Source organism: Sciurus vulgaris (genome assembly GCF_902686455.1).
Source record: "Sciurus vulgaris genome assembly, chromosome: 11".
NCBI classification, from domain to species: Eukaryota; Metazoa; Chordata; class Mammalia; order Rodentia; family Sciuridae; genus Sciurus; species Sciurus vulgaris.
This window is the reverse complement of record NC_136472.1, coordinates 11196354-11214092: the sequence shown is the minus strand read 5'-3', so window position 1 is coordinate 11214092 and position 17739 is coordinate 11196354. Positions and strand designations below refer to the sequence as shown.

The 17739-nt window shown below is 40.4% G+C and overlaps 1 protein-coding gene and 1 long non-coding RNA gene across 4 annotated transcripts in view; one reads left to right on the top strand and one right to left on the bottom strand.

Moving 5' to 3' along the window:
* Positions 1-1235: 1235 nt before the first annotated feature.
* Positions 1236-17739, top strand: part of LOC306638856 — a 29923-nt gene continuing 13419 nt past the window's right edge. Inside the window, exons 1-2 of one of the 2 annotated variants that reach the window (XR_013757572.1) lie at positions 1236-1352; positions 1506-1630. This is a non-coding gene — a long non-coding RNA (uncharacterized lncRNA). Of the gene's footprint in view, positions 1631-17739 lie in introns of both variants that reach the window. The other variant, XR_013757571.1, reaches the window with a different exon arrangement.
* The window catches only part of LOC306638810 (steroid transmembrane transporter SLC22A24-like), a 46855-nt gene continuing 40029 nt past the window's right edge, over positions 10914-17739 (bottom strand). The window contains exons 7-10 of one of the 2 annotated variants that reach the window (XM_079102181.1): positions 14617-14831; positions 13640-13748; positions 13010-13213; positions 10914-12113 (exon numbers count right to left, since the gene is read on the bottom strand). In XM_079102181.1, the coding sequence (XP_078958307.1) occupies positions 12053-12113; positions 13010-13213; positions 13640-13748; positions 14617-14831 (589 nt within the window). In that variant the 3' untranslated portion in view covers positions 10914-12052. The remainder of the gene's footprint in view (positions 12114-13009; positions 13214-13639; positions 13749-14616; positions 14832-17739) is intronic. The other variant, XM_079102182.1, reaches the window with a different exon arrangement.

The window sequence follows — 17739 nt, the reverse complement described above, 5'->3', positions numbered from 1 at the left end:
TCCGCCCTAAGCCTGTCTCTGTGCGGCTCTTCCACCCAGAAGCCTCCTAGATCCTGGGACTCTGCTCTGCACCTAATCGCCTGGCTGCGTTTCCCCTCCTCTGAGCAGCCACCTGTGGCCCCGAACAATCGCTCTGAGTCCCAGAGACCCGCCACAGGCCTCTTCCTCCAGACAGCCGCCCAGTATGCCGGTGCGGTCACTAGGAGTCCAAGAAACTCACTTCGTGCCTCCTCCTCCCACCAACCACCCGTAGCCCGGGGCAATCAATCACTCCGAGTCGAAGTGACCCTCCCCGTTCCTCCTCCTTCTCCAGATAACCCCCCGGGTGTTCAGGAGCAGTCCCTCTGAGTGGCTCTGAATCCACGTGACCCGCTGCACGGGTCCTCTGGGCACCGCCCGGAGCTCTGGTGCGGCCACTCAAGACCAAGCGTCCCACCACGCTTCTCCTCCAGGCAGCCCCCCTGTGTTCAGGAGCTGTCCCTTTAAGTCCAAACAACTCACTACTCGCCTTCTCCTCTGAGCAGCCGCCTGGAGCGCTAATGCAGTCACTGCGAGTCCAAAGGACCCGCCGCGCTCCTTCTCCTCCTTCTCCTACTCCTCCGGGCAGGCCCCGGGGTTCAGAAGTGGTCAGAGTCCAAACAGCTCGCCACGCAGCCCCTTCTCTGGCAACCGCCTGTAGCTCCGGTGTAGTCACCCGAATCCAAGCGGCCGCTCCTCTTCCTCCTCGTCCTCAGGGCAGGCCCCGGGGTTCAGAAGCGTCGTTCTGAGTCCAAACAGCTCGCCGCGCAGCTTCTCCTCTGGCAACCGCCTGCAGCTCTGGTGCAGTCTCTCCGAATCCAAGTGGCCACGCTCCTCTCCTCCTCCTCAGGGCAGGCCCCGGTGTCCTGAGTCCACACAGTTCTCCCCGCCACTCCTCCCCCGGGCAGCCGCTGGGGCCCCAGTGGCTGCTCCGAGTCCCAGCGCTGTGCCGAGCGGCCTCCTCTACGGCGCTCCCAGCTATCCGAGTTCACTGCTCCAGCGGGGGGAGGGGCGTCTCGCTGGCAGTTCTACTTCACAAAGTTTCCTGCGTTCCGGGACCCCCGTCCCATCCGGGATGCCCCCCCAGGGGGTGAGAGTCACCCGGCTGCTTTGAGTTGGTCCCAAGCGTCCCAATATCTCCTCTCTTGAATCCTGAGTCCTGGAGCAACACGAAATGCAGCCACCCTCTAGGCCACCATCTTGAAAACCCCTCCTCTCCCTCTTTATTTACTACAGGCTACACAATGTCCTGAATAGACTGATTTTGAGAAAAATGTCAATTGCAGCTTTAATATCTTACTTTGGAAGGAACTAATGAGAAAACAAATTGGAAGGTAAGACTTCATGTTTGTTTTCAAATAAGTGATGTTGATTTTTTCTTCCTATTGAAAATGTTTACATTGGTTTATGATAAATATGTCTAAACTATTAGATAAATATATCTAAACCATTCATCTATGTAGATTCACCAACTTCTTTCTATTAAGAGTCCCCATTGACATGATGTCTTTAATGGATGATGTCTCATACAAAGATGAGAAGATTTCTACTGTCTTCTCCCCATAGACTCTTTATAAATGAAGTACTGGGCTTTACCCAAGGGCTGTAGAAGGTAAGGTTCAGATATATTTATCATAAACTGATCTAAACTTTTTTGATAGGAAGAAAAATTAATACCACTTATTTCAAAAAGTGGGAGATTTCTGCTATAGCCATGAATTCTCTAACATCTTGCTTATTAGCAAATAACTGTCCTAGTTATTTTTAGGTTCTGATGCCCTAAATATTTTTACAGAGTTTTTCTCCAATTATAGAGGTCCTCTTTATGTCCACAACAGCTGTTGTAAACTCTGTTAGTACACCAAGTGTTCCAGGGAGAACAGATTGATTCTTCTGGCCGTCGATACCCATGTTGGGAATGTGTATCATTCACCACCCTTCCTTTTACTTTGCCTTTTGTTGTACCATCTACAACTCAATTTGTGAAGATTGTTAGTTTTCCCTGCATTATCCAACTCAGCAATGATAATGTTGTGCTCCTGGTGATTAAATAGTCTCCATGTCCAAGTGAATAGATTTCCATTCTTGGGCAGTGGACCACCCTCCAGCCACCTGAGTTGCCTGACTTTCACTGGCTTAGGCTGAGGTTGGGGGAGAGACACCTCTGATTTTCTGCTTCAGTGCTGGGTGCCACTTGCTTCTAGGGAACTGGAGGGAGGCAAAAGCCTAGGCTAACTTGCTCCTGGCCAGGCCCAATCTGTGGCACTCACATGGCTCAAGGACATCACTGCCACATTGCAGTGAGCCTCATAGACCACCACATTTCCCCAGATCCTTTTTTTTTTATTGTAAACAAATGTGATACATGTTGTTTCTCTGTTTGTACATGGCATTAAGGCATACCGTTTGTGTAATCATAAATTTACATACAGTAATGTTGTTTGATTCATTCTGTTATTTTTTCCCTTCCCCCCACACCTCCCACCCCTCTTTTCCCTCTATACAGTGCTTCCTTCCTCCATACTTGCCCCCCTCCCTAACCCTAACTCTAACCCTAACACTAATCCTTCCCTCCCCTCCCAATTGTGTGTCATCATCCACTTATTAGCGATATCATTCATCCTTTGGCTTTTTGAGATTGGCTTATCTCACTTAGCATGATATTCTCCAAATTCATCCATTTGCCTGCAAATGCCATAATTTTATCATTCTTTGTGGCTGAGTAATATTCCATTGTATATATATACCACAGTTTCTTTATCCACTCATCAAATGAAGGGCATCTAGGTTGATCCACAGTCTGGCTATTGTGAATTGAGCAGCTATGAACATTGATGTGGCTGTATCTCTGTAATATGCTGATTTTAAGTCCTTTGGGTATAGGCCAAGGAGTGGGATAGCTGGGTCAAATGGAGGGTCCATTCCAAGTTTTCTAAGGAATCTCCACACTGCTTTCCAGAGTAGCTGCACTAATTTGCAGCCCCACCAGCAATGTATGAGTGTACCTTTCTCCCCACATCCTCGCCAACACCTGTTGTTGCTCGTATTCTTGATAATCGCCATTCTAATTGGGGTGAGATGGAATCTTAGGGTGGTTTTGATTTGCATTTCTCTTATTACTGGAGATGTTGAACATTTTTCCATATGTTTGTTGATTGCTTGTAGATCTTCTTCTGTGAAGTGTCTATTAATTTCCTTAGCCCATTTGTCGACTGGATTATTTGAATTCTTGGTGTAGAGTTTTTTGAGTTCTTTATAGATTCTGGAGATTAGTGCTCTGTCTGAAGTATGATTGGCAAAGATATTCTCCCACTCTGTAGGCTCTTTCTTCACATTGCTGATAGTTTCCTTTGCTGAGAGAAAGCTTTTTAGTTTGAATCTATCCCAGTTATTGATTCTTGCTTTTATTTCTTGTGCTATGGGAGTCCTGTTAAGGAAGTCTGCTTCTAAGCCGACATGTTGAAGATCTGGACCTACTTTTTCTTCTGTAATCTGCAGGGTCTCTGGTCTGATTCCGAGGTCCTTAATCCATTTTGAGTTTAGTTTCGTGCATGGTGAGAGATATGGGTTTAGTTTCATTCTGTTGCATATGGATTTCCAATTCTCCCAGCACCATTTGTTGAAGAGGCTATCTTTTCTCCATTGCATATTTTTGGCCCCTTTGTCTAGTATGAGAAAATTGTATTTTTTGGGTTTGTGTCCATGTTCTCTATTCTGTACCATTGGTCTACCTTTCTATTTTGGTACCAATACCATGACGTTTTTGTTATTATTGCTTTGTAGTAGAGTTGAAGATCTGGTATTGCAATACCCCCTGTTTCACTCTTTCTGCTAAGGATTGCTTTAGCTATTCTGGGTTTCTTATTCTTCCAGATGAATTTCATAATTGCTTGCTCTATTTCTGTAAGGTACGTCATTGGGATTTTAATTGGAATTGCATTGAATTTGTATAGCACTTTTGGTAGTATGGCCATTTTGACAATATTAATTCTTCCTATCCAAGAACATGGAAGATCTTTCCATCTTCTAAGGTGTGCTTTAATTTTTTTCGTGTTGTATAGTTCTCATTGTAGAGGTCTTTCACCTCTTTTGTGAGATTGATTCCCAAGTATTTTATTTTTTTCGAGGCTACTGTGAATGGGGTAGTTTTCCTAATTTCTCTTTCTGAAGATTCATCACTTATGTATAAAAATGCGTTGGATTTATGAGCATTGATCTTGTAACCTGCTACTTTACTGAATTCACTTATGAGTTCTAAGAGTTTTCTGGTGGAATTTCCAGGTTCCTCTAAATATATAATCATGTCATCAGCGAAAAGGGATAGTTTGAGTTCTTCTTTTCCAATTCGTATCCCATTAATCTCTTTGGTTTGTCTAATTGCTCTGGCCAGAGTCTCAAGAACGATGTTGAATAGAAGTGGTGAAAGAGGGCTTCCCTGCCTTGTTCCAGTTTTTAGGGGGAATGCTTTCAGTTTTTCACCATTTAGAATGATATTGGCCATGGGCTTAGCATAAATGGCCTTTACAATGTTAAGGAATGTTCCCACTATCCCTATTTTTTCTAGTGTTTTGAGCATGAAGGGGTGCTGTATTTTATCAAATGCTTTTTCTGCATCTATTGAAATAATCATGTGATTCTTGACTTTAAGTCTATTGATATGGTGAATTATGTTTATTGATTTCCTGATGTTGAACCAACCTTGCATCCCTGGGATGAAACCCACTTGATCATGGTGCACTATCTTTTTAATATGTTTTTGTATGCGATTTGCTAAAATTTTGTTGAGAATTTTTGCGTCGATGTTCATTAAGGATATTGGTCTGAAATTTTCTTTCCTTGATGAGTCTCTGTCTGGTTCAAGTATCAGTGTGATATTGGCTTCATAGAATGAGTTTGGGAGGGTTCCCTCCTCTTCTATTTTATGGAATACTTTGAGGAGTATTGGAATGAGCTCTTCTTTAAAGGTTTTGTAGAACTCGGCTGAGAACCCATCTGGTCCCGGACTTTTCTTTATTGGTAGGCTTTTGATGACTTCTTCTATTTCAGTACTTGAAATTGGTCTATTTAAATTGTGTATGTCCTCCTCATTCAGTTTAGGCAATTCATATGTCTCTAGAAACCTGTTGATGTCTTCAAAATTTTCTATTTTGTTGGAGTATAGATTTTCAAAATAGCTTCTAATTATGTTTTGTATTTCAATCCTGTCTGTTGTGATATTTCCTTGTTCATTCCGAATTTTAGTGATTTGGGTTTTCTCTCGTCTTCTCTTTGTTAGTGTGGCTAAAGGTTTATCAATTTTGCTTATTTTTTTGAAGAACCAACTATTTATTTTGTCAATTTTTTGTATTGTTTCTTTTGTTTCAATTTCATTGATTTCAGCTCTGATTTTAACTATTTCCTGTCTTCTACTACTTTTGGTGCTGGTCTGTTCTTCTTTTTCTAGGGCTTTGAGCTGCAGTGTTAGGTCGTTTGTTTGTTGAGTTTTACTTCTTTTATTAAATGCGCTCCATGAAATAAATTTCCCTCTAAGTACTGCTTTCATAGTGTCCCAAAGATTTTGATATGATGTTTCTTTGTTCTCATTTACCTCTAAGAATTTTTTAATTTCCTTCCTAATATCTTCTGTTATCCATTCATCATGTAATAGCATATTGTTTAATCTCCAGGTGTTGGAGTAGCTTCTGTTTTTTACTCTTTCATTTATTTCTAACTTCAATCCATTATGATCTGATAGAATACAAGGTAGTGTCTCTATCTTCTTGTATTTGCTTACATTAGCTTTGTGGCATAATATATGGTCTATTTTAGAGAAGGATCCATGTGCTGCTGAGAAGAAAGTGTATTCGCTCTTGGTTGGATGGTATATTCTATAAATGTCCGTTAAGTCTAAATTATTGATTGTGTTATTGAGATCTATGGTTTCTTTGTTCAATTTTTGTTTGGAAGATCTGTCCAGTGGTGAGAGAGGCGTGTTAAAATCACCTAGTATTATTGTGTTATGGTCTATTTGGTTTCTGAAATTGAGAAGGATTTGTTTGACATACATGGATGAGGCACTGTTTGGGGCATAGATGTTTATGATTGTTATGTCTTGCTGATTTATGGTTCCCTTAAGCAGTATGTAATGTCCTTCTTTATCCCTTCTGACTAGTTTTGACTTGAAGTCCACATTATCTGAAATGAGGATGGATACCCCAGCTTTTTTGCTGAGTCCATGTGCATGGTGTTTTCCCCCATCCTTTCACCTTTAGTCTATGGGTATCTCTTTCTACGAGGTGAGTCTCTTGCAGGCAACATATTGTTGGATCTTTCTTTTTGATCCAATCTGCCAGTCTATGTCTTTTGATTGATGAGTGCAGGCCATTAATATTCAGGGTTATTATTGAGATATGATTAGTATTCCCGGTCATTTGGTTCATTTTATTTATTTATTTATTTATTTTGAGACGACTTGGTTCTTTCTTTATTTGACAATTCCTTTAGGATAGTTCCTCCCATTGCTGATTTGTTTCTTTGTTTTTCATCTCTTCCTCGTGGAATATTTTGCTGTGAATGTTCTGTAGTGCTGGCTTTGTTTTTGTAAATTCTTTTAACTTTTGTTTATCATGGAAGGATTTTATTTCATCATCAAATTTGAAGGTAAGTTTTGCTGGGTATAAGATTCTTGGTTGGCATCCATTTTCTTTCAGGGCTTGAAAAATGTTGTTCCAGGCCCTTCTAGCTTTTAGGGTCTGGATTGAAAGATCTGCTGATATCCGTATTGGTTTTCCCCTGAATGTGAGAATGTGATTCCTCTCTCTTGCGGCCTTTAAAATTCTGTCTTTATTTTGTATGTTAGGTATTTTCATTATAATGTGCCTTGGTGTGGGTCTGTTGTAATTTTGTGTATTTGGAGTCCTATAAGCCTCTTGAACTTGATTTTTCATTTCATTCTTCAGATTTGGGAAATTTTCTGATAGCATTTCATTGAATAGATTGTTCATTCCTTTGGTTTGTTTCTCTAGGCCTTCCTCAATCCCAATAATTCTTAAATTTGGCCTTTTCATGATATCCCATAGTTCTTGTAGATTGTGTTCATGATTTCTTACCATCTTCTCTGTTTGTTCAACTTTGTTTTCAAGGTTAAATATTTTTTCTTCAATGTCTGAGGTTCTGTCTTCCAAGTGTTCTATCCTACTGGATATGGTTTCTATGGAGTTCTTAATTTGGTTTATTGTTTCGTTCATGTCAAGAATTTCTGTTTGGTTTTTTTTTTTTCAGTATCTCTTACTCTTTATTGAAATGATCTTTTGCTTCCTGTATTTGCTCTTTTTAACTGTCGATTGGTGCTATCATTCAACGCCTGCATTTGCTCTTTCATCTCATCATTCAGTGCGTGCATTTGCTCTTTCATCTCATCGTTTGCTTCCCTGATCATTTTAATTATGTACATTCTGAACTCCTTTTCTGTCATTTCTTCTGCCGTGCTGTCATTGGGTTTTATTGATGTAACATCTAGATTTGTTTGCAGCATTTTCTTTCCTTGTTTTCTCATATTGTTCAGGTATCAGTGGACCGCTGAGATATTGCAGATTTCCTCTATTGACTTACAATGTCCCTGAAGATTTCTATGTATATCCCCCCTTAGCCTTCAGTAGGCTGAAGTCTTGGAGGAAGTTGATAATGCGGTGCTCCACATGGAAGCTGCCTCTCTAGGAGTGGTGGCCTTTATATGGGGTATATTCCCTGCTAGTGGGCAGAGGTGCCTCCACTTTTTGACCAATGGTCATCCAAAGGGGACCTAGGCTGTGGGCTGAGGCAAGGCCTGTTTGGGCCTGTGCCTCTTGTTTTATCGTCCTTGTGGGGAAACCTCACCCGGCAGGGAAGACTCAACCCGTGGGGAGGTCTCGCTGGTCAGTTCCCTCCTAGAGGTTCCCCTCAATTTACAGCTACTGCCTGGGCTGGGCTGCCTTCCTCTGCAAAGTTCCCAGGGACCCGGCCCTACCTCCTGGGCCTGGGAGCCTCACCCTTTGCAGATGAATCTCCTTAGGCTGCCCCTCCTCAGAGAATCTGCCCGCAGTCCTGGAACCTTCGCTCCGCCCCTAAGCGTGTCTCTGTGGGGCTCTTCCACCAAGAAGCCTCCTAGATCCTGGGACCCTGCTCTGCACCTAATCGCCTGGCTATGCGGCCCCTCCTCTGAGCAGCCACCTGGGGCCCCGTACAATCGCTCTGAGTCCCAGAGACCTGCCACACGCCTCTTCCTCCAGACAGCCGCCCAGTATTCCAGTGCGGTCACTAGGAGTCTAAGCAACTCACTGCGTGTCTCCTCCTCCCACCAACCACCCGTAGCCCTGGGCAATCAATCACTCCAAGTAGAAGTGACCCTCCCCGTTCCTCCTCCAGGTTACCCCCTGGGTGGTCAGGAGCGGTCGCTCTGAGTGGCTCTGAATCCACATGACCTGCTGCATGCGTCCTCTGGGCACCCGCCCGGAGCTCTGGTGCGGCCAGGCAGCCCCCCTGTGTTCAGGAGTGGTTGCTTTAAGTCCAAACAGCTCACCACTCACCTCCTCCTCTGAGCAGCCGCCTGGAGTTCTAATGCAGTCACTGCGAGTCCAAACCACCTGCCACGCTTCTCCTCCTCCTCCTCCTCCTCCTCATCCTCAGGGCTGGCCCCGGTGTTCAGAAGCAGTCGCTCTAAGTCCAAACAGCTCGCCGCGCAGCTCCCTCTCTGGCAACCGCCTGTAGCTCTGGTGTAGTCACTCCGAATCCACGCTGCCACGCTCCTCCTCCTCTTCCTCCTCAGGGCAGGCCCCGGTGTTCTGAGTCCACACAGCTCTCCTCGCCTCCTCCCCTGGGCAGCCACCGGAGCCCCAGTGGTTGCTCCGAGTCCCAGCGCTGTGCCTAGCGGCCTCCTCTACGGCGCTCCCAGTTGTCCGAGTTCACTGCTCCAGTGGGGGGAGGGGTGTCTCACCAGGCAGCTCTACTTCACAAAGTTCCCTGCGTTCCGGGACTACCGCCGCCCCATCTGGGACGCCTCCCCAACGGGAGAGACTCACCCGGCTGCTTTGAGTTGGTCCCAAGTCTTTCAATATCTCCTCTTTTGAATCCTGAGTCCTGGAGCAACATGAAATGCAGCCACCCTCTAGGCCCCCATCTTGAAAACATTCCAGATCCTTTTTTAAATTGCATTCAAATGTTCATATTTGACATCTTGTTAAGTCCATAGTTTGTCTATTTGGAACAGTGTTGCAGTAAACATGAGCATGCAGATGTTTCATTGATAGAATGATTTCATTTCCTTTGGATGCATACACAAACACACACACACACCCCTAGTGGTAGGATTACTGGGTCATGTGATAATTCTACTTTTAGTTTCTAGGACTCTCCATGTCATTTTCCACAATGGCTATACCAGTTAATATTCCCACCTACAGTGTGTGAAATTTAGCCCTTCCTTTTCTGCATCTTGGCTAGCATTTTTGTCTTTTTTGAAATTAGCCACTTTAACTGGTGTGAGATGATATCTCCTTATAGTTTTGATTTGCATTTCCCTGAGGACTAGTGATTTTGAAAAATTTTTTTTTCATATACTTGTTGGCCATTTGAATGTCTTTTCGAGAAACATCTATTCAGATCATTTTCCTATTTTTAAACCAGTTTTTCTTTGTTATTGCGTGGATAACATGCAATCATCTGGATATTAACTCCATGAATAGTTTATAAATATTTTCTCCCATTCTGTAGGTTGTCTGGACTCTGTGGACTGATTCCTTTGCTGTGCAGAAGGTTCTTGGTTTGATATTACCTTGCCTATTTTTGCTTTCACTAGGTAGTGAAATCTGTGCACCTGGGATTCTATCCATCAAAAATAGTTCTTGCAATTTCAATGTCTTGAAGTGTTTCCCTTATGTTTTCTTTTAGCAGTTTCATAGTTTCAGCACTTACATTTAGGTCCTTGATCTACTTTAAGTTGATTTTTGTATATGGTGAGTAGGGGTGTAGTTTCATTCTTCTATGTGTGTATATCCAGTTTCCCCAGCACAATTCATTGAATGGTGATCTTTTCTTCAAAGTATGTTTTTGGTGCCTTTGTAAAAACATCAGATGTCTATAAATACAATAATTAATTTCTGGATTTTCTGTCCACTGCTGTATGTGTATTTTAAAATTGTTTTTGTAATATGGACAGAATGCCTTTATTTTATTTGTTTATTTTTATGTGGTGCTGAGGATTGAACCCAATGCTTCACACATGCTGGGGCAAGCACTCTGCCACTGAGCTGCAATCTCAGCCCATGTGTCAGTTTTCATACCAGTACCAGGTTGTTTTGATCACTGTAGTTTTGCAGTTTGTATTGAGGTCATGTATTGTATGAATTTCCATTTCACTGTACCTCACTGACCTGGAGAATGAATAATAGGTTTAAGAATTTTTGTTGTTTTGGCAAATGAAAGGTGATATTTCATTTTAGTGTATATTACAAATTTGAACATCTTTTCTTTTTTTAAAGTATTTTTTAGTTGTACTTAGACACAATACCTTTATTTTACTTATTTATTTTTATGTGGTGCTGAGAATTGAACCCAGTGACTTGCATGTGCAAGCAAGAGCTCTACCACTGAGCTACAACCCCAGCTCTGGATATCTTTTCTTTTGTTTATTTTTTTTATGTTTTTTCCCTCTGAAAATTATTTGCTCTTGCTTTTTGCCCATCTTTGTATTGCAGTATAATTTTATTCCTAATGATATATTAAACACATACACTCATGTATATGTTAAGTCATTGATTATGTCAGTATGTCTTTAACATGATAATATTTATAATATTTTAAAGTGATTCATATTAGTTGCTTAAAATGTGAAGCCAGGAAGAATCCAGGGGAAAAACAATAAAACATTACCACCAAAAGAGTCATTGCAAAAATTTTTGTGAATTTATTTCCAGAGAGCTAATTAATATTATTACAGAATATTTCAATCAATAAGTGGTTTTTGCTGCCAAAAATTTCTATATTGTGTCTATTTATATAGGAGTATGTTTTTGGAATTATTATGATTTCTGGTGGCATAGACTGTTACTTCTGGATCACTGTAATTTCATAAAATGTAGCACATGTTTCATGATATACGAGCCAGTCACTTTGTTTCTCCTTTTTCTTTGTTTTCTAATTTATTTATTTAAAGTGACATATAAAATCATGTGTTTATTGTGTACAACATGATGTTTTGAAGTGCATATACATTGTGTAATGATTAGATAGAGCTAATTAACCCTTGCATCACCTCACAGACTCAGCATTTCTTTGTGGTGGTAGCACTGAACCATTCTCTCAGCATTTTTCAAGAATACAATATGCTGTCATTAACTGTAGTCACTATGTTGCACAATAGAGCTCTTGAACTTATTTCCCTTAACTGACTGTAATTTTGTATTCATTGATCATCCTCCATCCACTCCCCATACCCAACTTCCCCGGTCTCTAGAGATCACCATTCTAATCTGTTTTGAGATGGACATTTTCAGGTTTCACATGAGTGAGATTCTGCAGTATTTGCCATTTTCTGTGCGTACTTCATTTAACATAAAGTTGTCCAGGTCCATTAGATTATGGCAAATGGCAGAATTTTCTTCATTTTTACGGTTGAGTAGCATTACCATTACATTTTATGTAATATAATACACTTTCTTTATCCATTTATCCTTTGATGGACCCTGAGGTGTGCTTCGGTAAACATGGAAGTGCAGGTATCTCTTTGGCATACAAACTATCTCTTTTGGATGGATTGCTGGACCATAGAAACAATGCTTCTTTTTTTATTATTAATTTCAAGATGAATTTGAAACTATTTTTGCAATGTCTTCCCCAAACCAACAATTATTTGGGGAAATTACATAAAATCATGAATTATTTTGAGAATATTTGCATATTTAGTGATTGCAGGTGGCATCCATTTGTCCATTATATTTTTGACTAGTTTTATAGGTATAAGGAACAATTTTGACTTTTTTCTCCTTATTTTGCTCTTCTTTGGATCAACTCTTGGGAACTCTTAAAACTGCGTTACTTTTGTGGAAGTATCTTCCTGCTTTACTTTTCTTGAATATTTTGTGCTGGGAAGAAGAAGAAGGAAAAAAAAAAAAAAAAACCAAAGAAGTAGAATAAGTGCATATGTCCTGCATGCTTGATGACAAGCTTTGTAAAAAGCTCTACTTGATAGCTTTGTAATCCAAGACTCCCTAGACACCATTGTGCTGGGAAAGGCCTTGATACCTGGAATGCCTGGGAAGAGGGTATCGTATTGCTACTCATACCCTGTCTTTTTAGTCATTTTTGACCAATGACATCTTTGGAAAAATCAAAGGGAAAATAGAAATTTCTAAGGGCATTTTCTTATTTTTCCTCATTTCAAATTCTGTCATCCCATATCTTCTATTCCTCTCTCAAAATTTCCACTACCCAGGGCATTAAATTGGATTATATCTTATTAGGATCTACTTCCTCTAGGTACATGGTCACCTTTGTACGTAAGGTTGTTCTGTTTTAGTCCCATGATTCTTCCTGACTGAAGCAGTAATTAAGGTTGTGTCTTTGAGGCAAGCACATTTCCTCCCCATGATATATCCAGCACTTGTTGGACCGATGCCTGATAATGCCATGAGTATGAGAATGAAGTATTTGAGTGTTCATGTATTTATGAGAAAATATCAGGAGTGTGCTTCCCACAAGGGCAGAGTGTGTGCCACTCACAGTAGGACTAATTTTGACCTTTTCACTCCTAAAGTACTGGTGTAAGATGGTCTGTGTGATCTAGAGTCTCAAGAGAGGTCATGCAGCTTTGTGTGTAGAAGTGGGCTGCCAATCAATAAAAACGTGGGGCCAAGCAGAAATAGCTTAGATCTGAGCCTTTTGGAAGGACCTATGGCTCCCAGTTGCCCTTTGCTTCCTCATCACAGAGCTATAGGACATAGCCACTGCCTACTCAGGTGGCCACCGGGGGTTTGCTTACTCATTTTCCACATCCTGGATGGTGTTAACAAGAGGCTGGTTTCTGGTTTCTGGAAGGAGCAAGGCAAGAAGACCTGCAAGGAGGGTGATGACGCCATAGATGATCCAGGTTAGATGGGGAGAATAGCCCTGTAAGGTCATCAGGAGAGGAGCGAATATTCCCCCAGTTCTGTAGAATATCAGAATGATGCCTCCCAGTATTGACCTTAGGATGAAAATGACAATGCAAAGACCTTGAACAAATCTGTATTTGTATGTTCTCATTTGTCATCTCCATTTCATTTTGGGGGACAACTGTGGCAGTTATTAAACACTCGGGCTTTGACAATCAGCTGTGAGACACTGATCTCTGTTGATTCCTAATTAATCAGTTTCATCATTATTAAGATTAGGATATCAATAGCATCAATCCTGCAGAGTGGCTCTTAAGATTAAATGAAATGTGAAGGACTTGGCACATTGCCAGGCATAAAGTCCATTTTAAAATAATCATTGGTTATTAGTGGCTTGTAAAATTTCTGTTCCAATTCATGTCTTGGACCCCTAAACAGCCTCAGTTTTATCCCCACAGTGTCAGTTAGCTTAGAAAGTCCTGTTTGTAGACCAGACAGAAAGTCTTTGAGTTCTGTACCTGAATATAGTGGGGATGAGCTCAAGTTGGTGGAGTGCACTACCTGTGTTTGCAGCAGAAAGAGCTCCAATTCCCACAGTCGCTAAAACCACACGCAGAGTTTGCATTTCTGGAGAAAGGAAGACCAGGGAGAATTAAAAAATCTTGACTGAAGAAATCTGTCTGTCCCCAACTAATTGTGAGATGATTCTGTTGTAGGCTTTGCAAGTGAGAAACAAATGATAGACAAAGCAAAACCCCTCAGAGATAATGGAATGATTTATGCACTGCAGAATACTGGGCTTAAATATTGAACACAAGGATCTAAATCACTCGCTTCAATTTTCTCTGCACATTTGAGTATTGCTAATAATGGTGGGGATAGAGAAAGTCAGGAAATATTTGTTTTATTTACACTAATTTTTTCAGATTATTTGTTTCTTGTCTAGGAACAGATTATAAAACAGATTAGAAGACATATTAAGATTAGACTCTTGCCTTACTCCTGCTGTGCTCTTTCTGTCTGTTTGAAGACAAGGGATTTTTATTTCACTGAGTTTAAGAAGCCTTTCCTAAAAATGTATTGAGTTAGGGAGGCCTTAAAAACCAGAAAGAGTCCCAGGGAGAGTATCACATACCTACTTGGAGATACAATTGCAAGACCTAACCCCTCCATGATTGTTATTAAAAGTGTAATTAGCCAGAGGCATGTGGTTAGTTCCTCTTCTAAAGAAACTGTTAGGTGCAATTGGAACTGATGTTCAGATTCATCTTGGATGTGGTCAAGACAGCTTTGTGTCTGAACCCTTCCTTAAGGACATAGGCACAGTAGGAGTAAATCCTGCCAACAGCTTGCCATAATCTGTTTCAAACCTTCATGTTAACTGTAAAGAATCCTTTGGATTTTGATGACATTCTTCTGGCATCAGGCAAGTAAGATGATTTAATTCCTAAAGGAATGAGGGAAACACTTGCTTCCTCCAAACTGTCTCTCTTACCTTGGGGCAAAAATGTGTTGACCAGAATGGAAACTCCTGCCAGGAAGGCGAACAGTATCTGGTTTGTTCGACGACCCATGTAATTCAGAGTCCAAACGGAAATGAATCTGGCTATGAGCATGATGGCTCCAAAGAGAACCTGGAACAGGAAGATATTGCTCCCCAGATGCTGCAGGTTGAGTACTAGGCCATAAAAGGACACAGCATTTGCAAATCTGAAGTAAAAGGAAAAAGAGACATAACATTTAGAGCCTAAGAAACATTCCCTAGGATTTTGAAGGAGACTCATACAGCTGATGATAATTTTGGCCCAAGATGGCATGTGGTCAATGACAATTATATAATGGAATAATTGTTTTTAAGGCGGTGATCTTAAATTACCATAAAATTATTGTGGAAGCTGATGTTCCACAATAATCTTAGATCTTTATTGCTGTAGTTTTTACTGAGGCCACAAAAGGAGATACAGCAGATACATACATAGTCCAGTAAAAGTCATAAAAACCTCCTATGCAGAAAAAGATAATTTGAAATCTGAGCTCATCATTCAATTTGAGGGCATAAAGACTTGAACATAGGGTTAGACATTAGAAATTAGGGAAGTTGTTTCTTTGCCACAGTGAGTCTCTTTTTGATTCCTGGTGTGGAGTCCTTTTTTACCTTAATCCTAGTGAGTAAGTGTACAGGTTAATTGGAAGAATTTGCCATGTACTTCCTGGTCTTAAGAGTATAATGACCTAGCCAGGTGCAGTGACACACAGTTGGTAATCCCAGTGACTCAGGAGGCCAAGGCAGGAGCATTGTAAGTTCAAGGCCAGGCTGGGCAACTTAGTGAGAGAATTACATTTATGATTTGTATATGCTGAAACAAACTTGCATACTGGGATAAATTCAACTTGATCATGGCATACAATTTTCTTAATGTTTTAAAATGCAACTTTCTAATATTTTTATAAGAATTTTTGTGTCTATATTCGTCAGTGATATTTGTCTGTATTTTTCTTTCCTCTTAGTTTTGGTATCAGGATGATATTGATACTGGCTTCAAAGAATGAATTTGGAAGTGTTCCCTCCCTTTGTATTTCGTGAAATAATTTGAGGATGATTGACATTAGTTCTTTTTAACAAAACCCTCAAGACCTCCTGGGAGAGAGGCTTTTGATTGGGAATTCAAAAGGGGCAGGGGCAGACAATTTAAAGACTAAATTATAGACCAGGAATTGTGGGGTCCATAAATGAAGGAAGGGGCTAAGCCCAAGCTCCCATGTCACATGAACGGACCCCAAAGGAGAGTCCTGGGGTGCAATCTTCCAGAGGGAATGGCAACTGCTACACCCTGCCTCCAGGAATCCTGCTCCCAAGTCTCATCCTACCGTCTTAGTAATTGTCATCATGAGGGTGGAGTTACCAGCAAACTCCAGACCTATCAGAAGGGGGGGGGCAGAGAAGATATTGAACTCCAATATAAAAATAAACAATTATTTAATTCTCCTTCAAGACTCTTTTTTTCCTTTTCTTTCCCCCATTTCTCTCTCTCTCTCTCTCTTTTTTTTATTTCCCACTCTCACATTCCTATCGTCTTTGAAATAAGTACTTTTCATGCATTAGGCTATTGAAGACTGGGAGGTTTGAATAGTACAGTACATTAGTATATTAGTAGTATATTACTAGTTTTGTTGTAGATTTGTTTTTTATTTTTATTTTATTATTTATTCATTTTACTCGCTCTATTTTCCTTTTATTTGTTTCCTTGGACTCTTTCTCCCTTTCCTCCTGGTAACAACCAACTTCTTTTGATTCTGCTTTCACTCTTCCTGTTATCTAGTAACTCTATATTCTCTCTTCTTATCTCATTACTATCTATGACCCTCCCCTAACCACTTTGTCCACCATTAGAAATTATAAAACGTATTGCAATCCTCTTGTTTATGATGAAGATAATAATTGAATACCTCATCTCTGTTTATTATGACAATACTGTTAATGTCTTAATAGGGGCTATTTGTTTTAAGGCTGCATGTTGTTTGCATTGTGTGCTGTTAATATTGATCTCCCCCCTAAAGGCACAATATTGGAAACCTGCAGGGACACTATACATCTATAGGATGGAAACTGTAATACTCGAATTCTCACTGCAAGAGGGGAAGATACACAAACAACATGAAAAAAACAAGGGAAGAAAGTACCCTAAATCAACCAAGATACTTTATTAATAGAATCCATTAACAGTACAGTAGAAGAAATGTCAGAAAAGGAGTTCAGAATGTACATAATTAAAACAATCCACAAATTAAAGGATGATATAAGAGATCAAATGCAGGCAACAAAAGATCACTTCATTAAAGAATTGAATGCAGGAAGCAAAAGATTACTTTAACGAAGAGATTCTGAAAAAAAAAAAAAAAAACACCAGAAATCCTTGAAATGAAGGAAACAAAACACCAAATTAAAAGCTCAGTGGAAAGCATTACCAGCAGACTAGATCACTTGAAAGACAGAACCTCAGACAATGAAGACAAAATATTTAATCTAGGAAATAAAAAGTTGACCACATAGAGAAGATGGTAAGAAATCATGAACAGAATCTCCAAGAACTATGGGACATCATGAAAAGACCAAATTTAAGAATTATTGGGATTGAGGAAGGCACAGAGATACAAACCAAAGGAATGAACAACCTAGTCAATGAAATAATATCTCAGAATTTCTCAAACCTGAAGAATGAAATGGAAAATTGAATACAAGAGGCTTACAGGACACCAAATGTACCAAATTACAACAGATCCACACCAAGGCACATTATAATGAAAATGCTCAACATACAAAATAAAGATAGAATTTTAAAGACCCTGAGAGAAGAGTATCAGATTACATATAGGGGGAAACAAATACAGATATCAGCAGATTTCTCAGCCCAGACCCTAAAAGCTAGAAGGGCCTGGAACAATACATACTAAGCTCTGAAAGAAAATGAATGCCAACCAAGAATCTTATATCCAGCAATACTAACCTTCAGATTTGATGATGAAGTAAAAACCTCCCATTATAAACAGAAGTTAAAAGAATTTACAAACAGAAAGCCTGCACAACAGAACATACTCAGCAATATATTCCATGATGAGG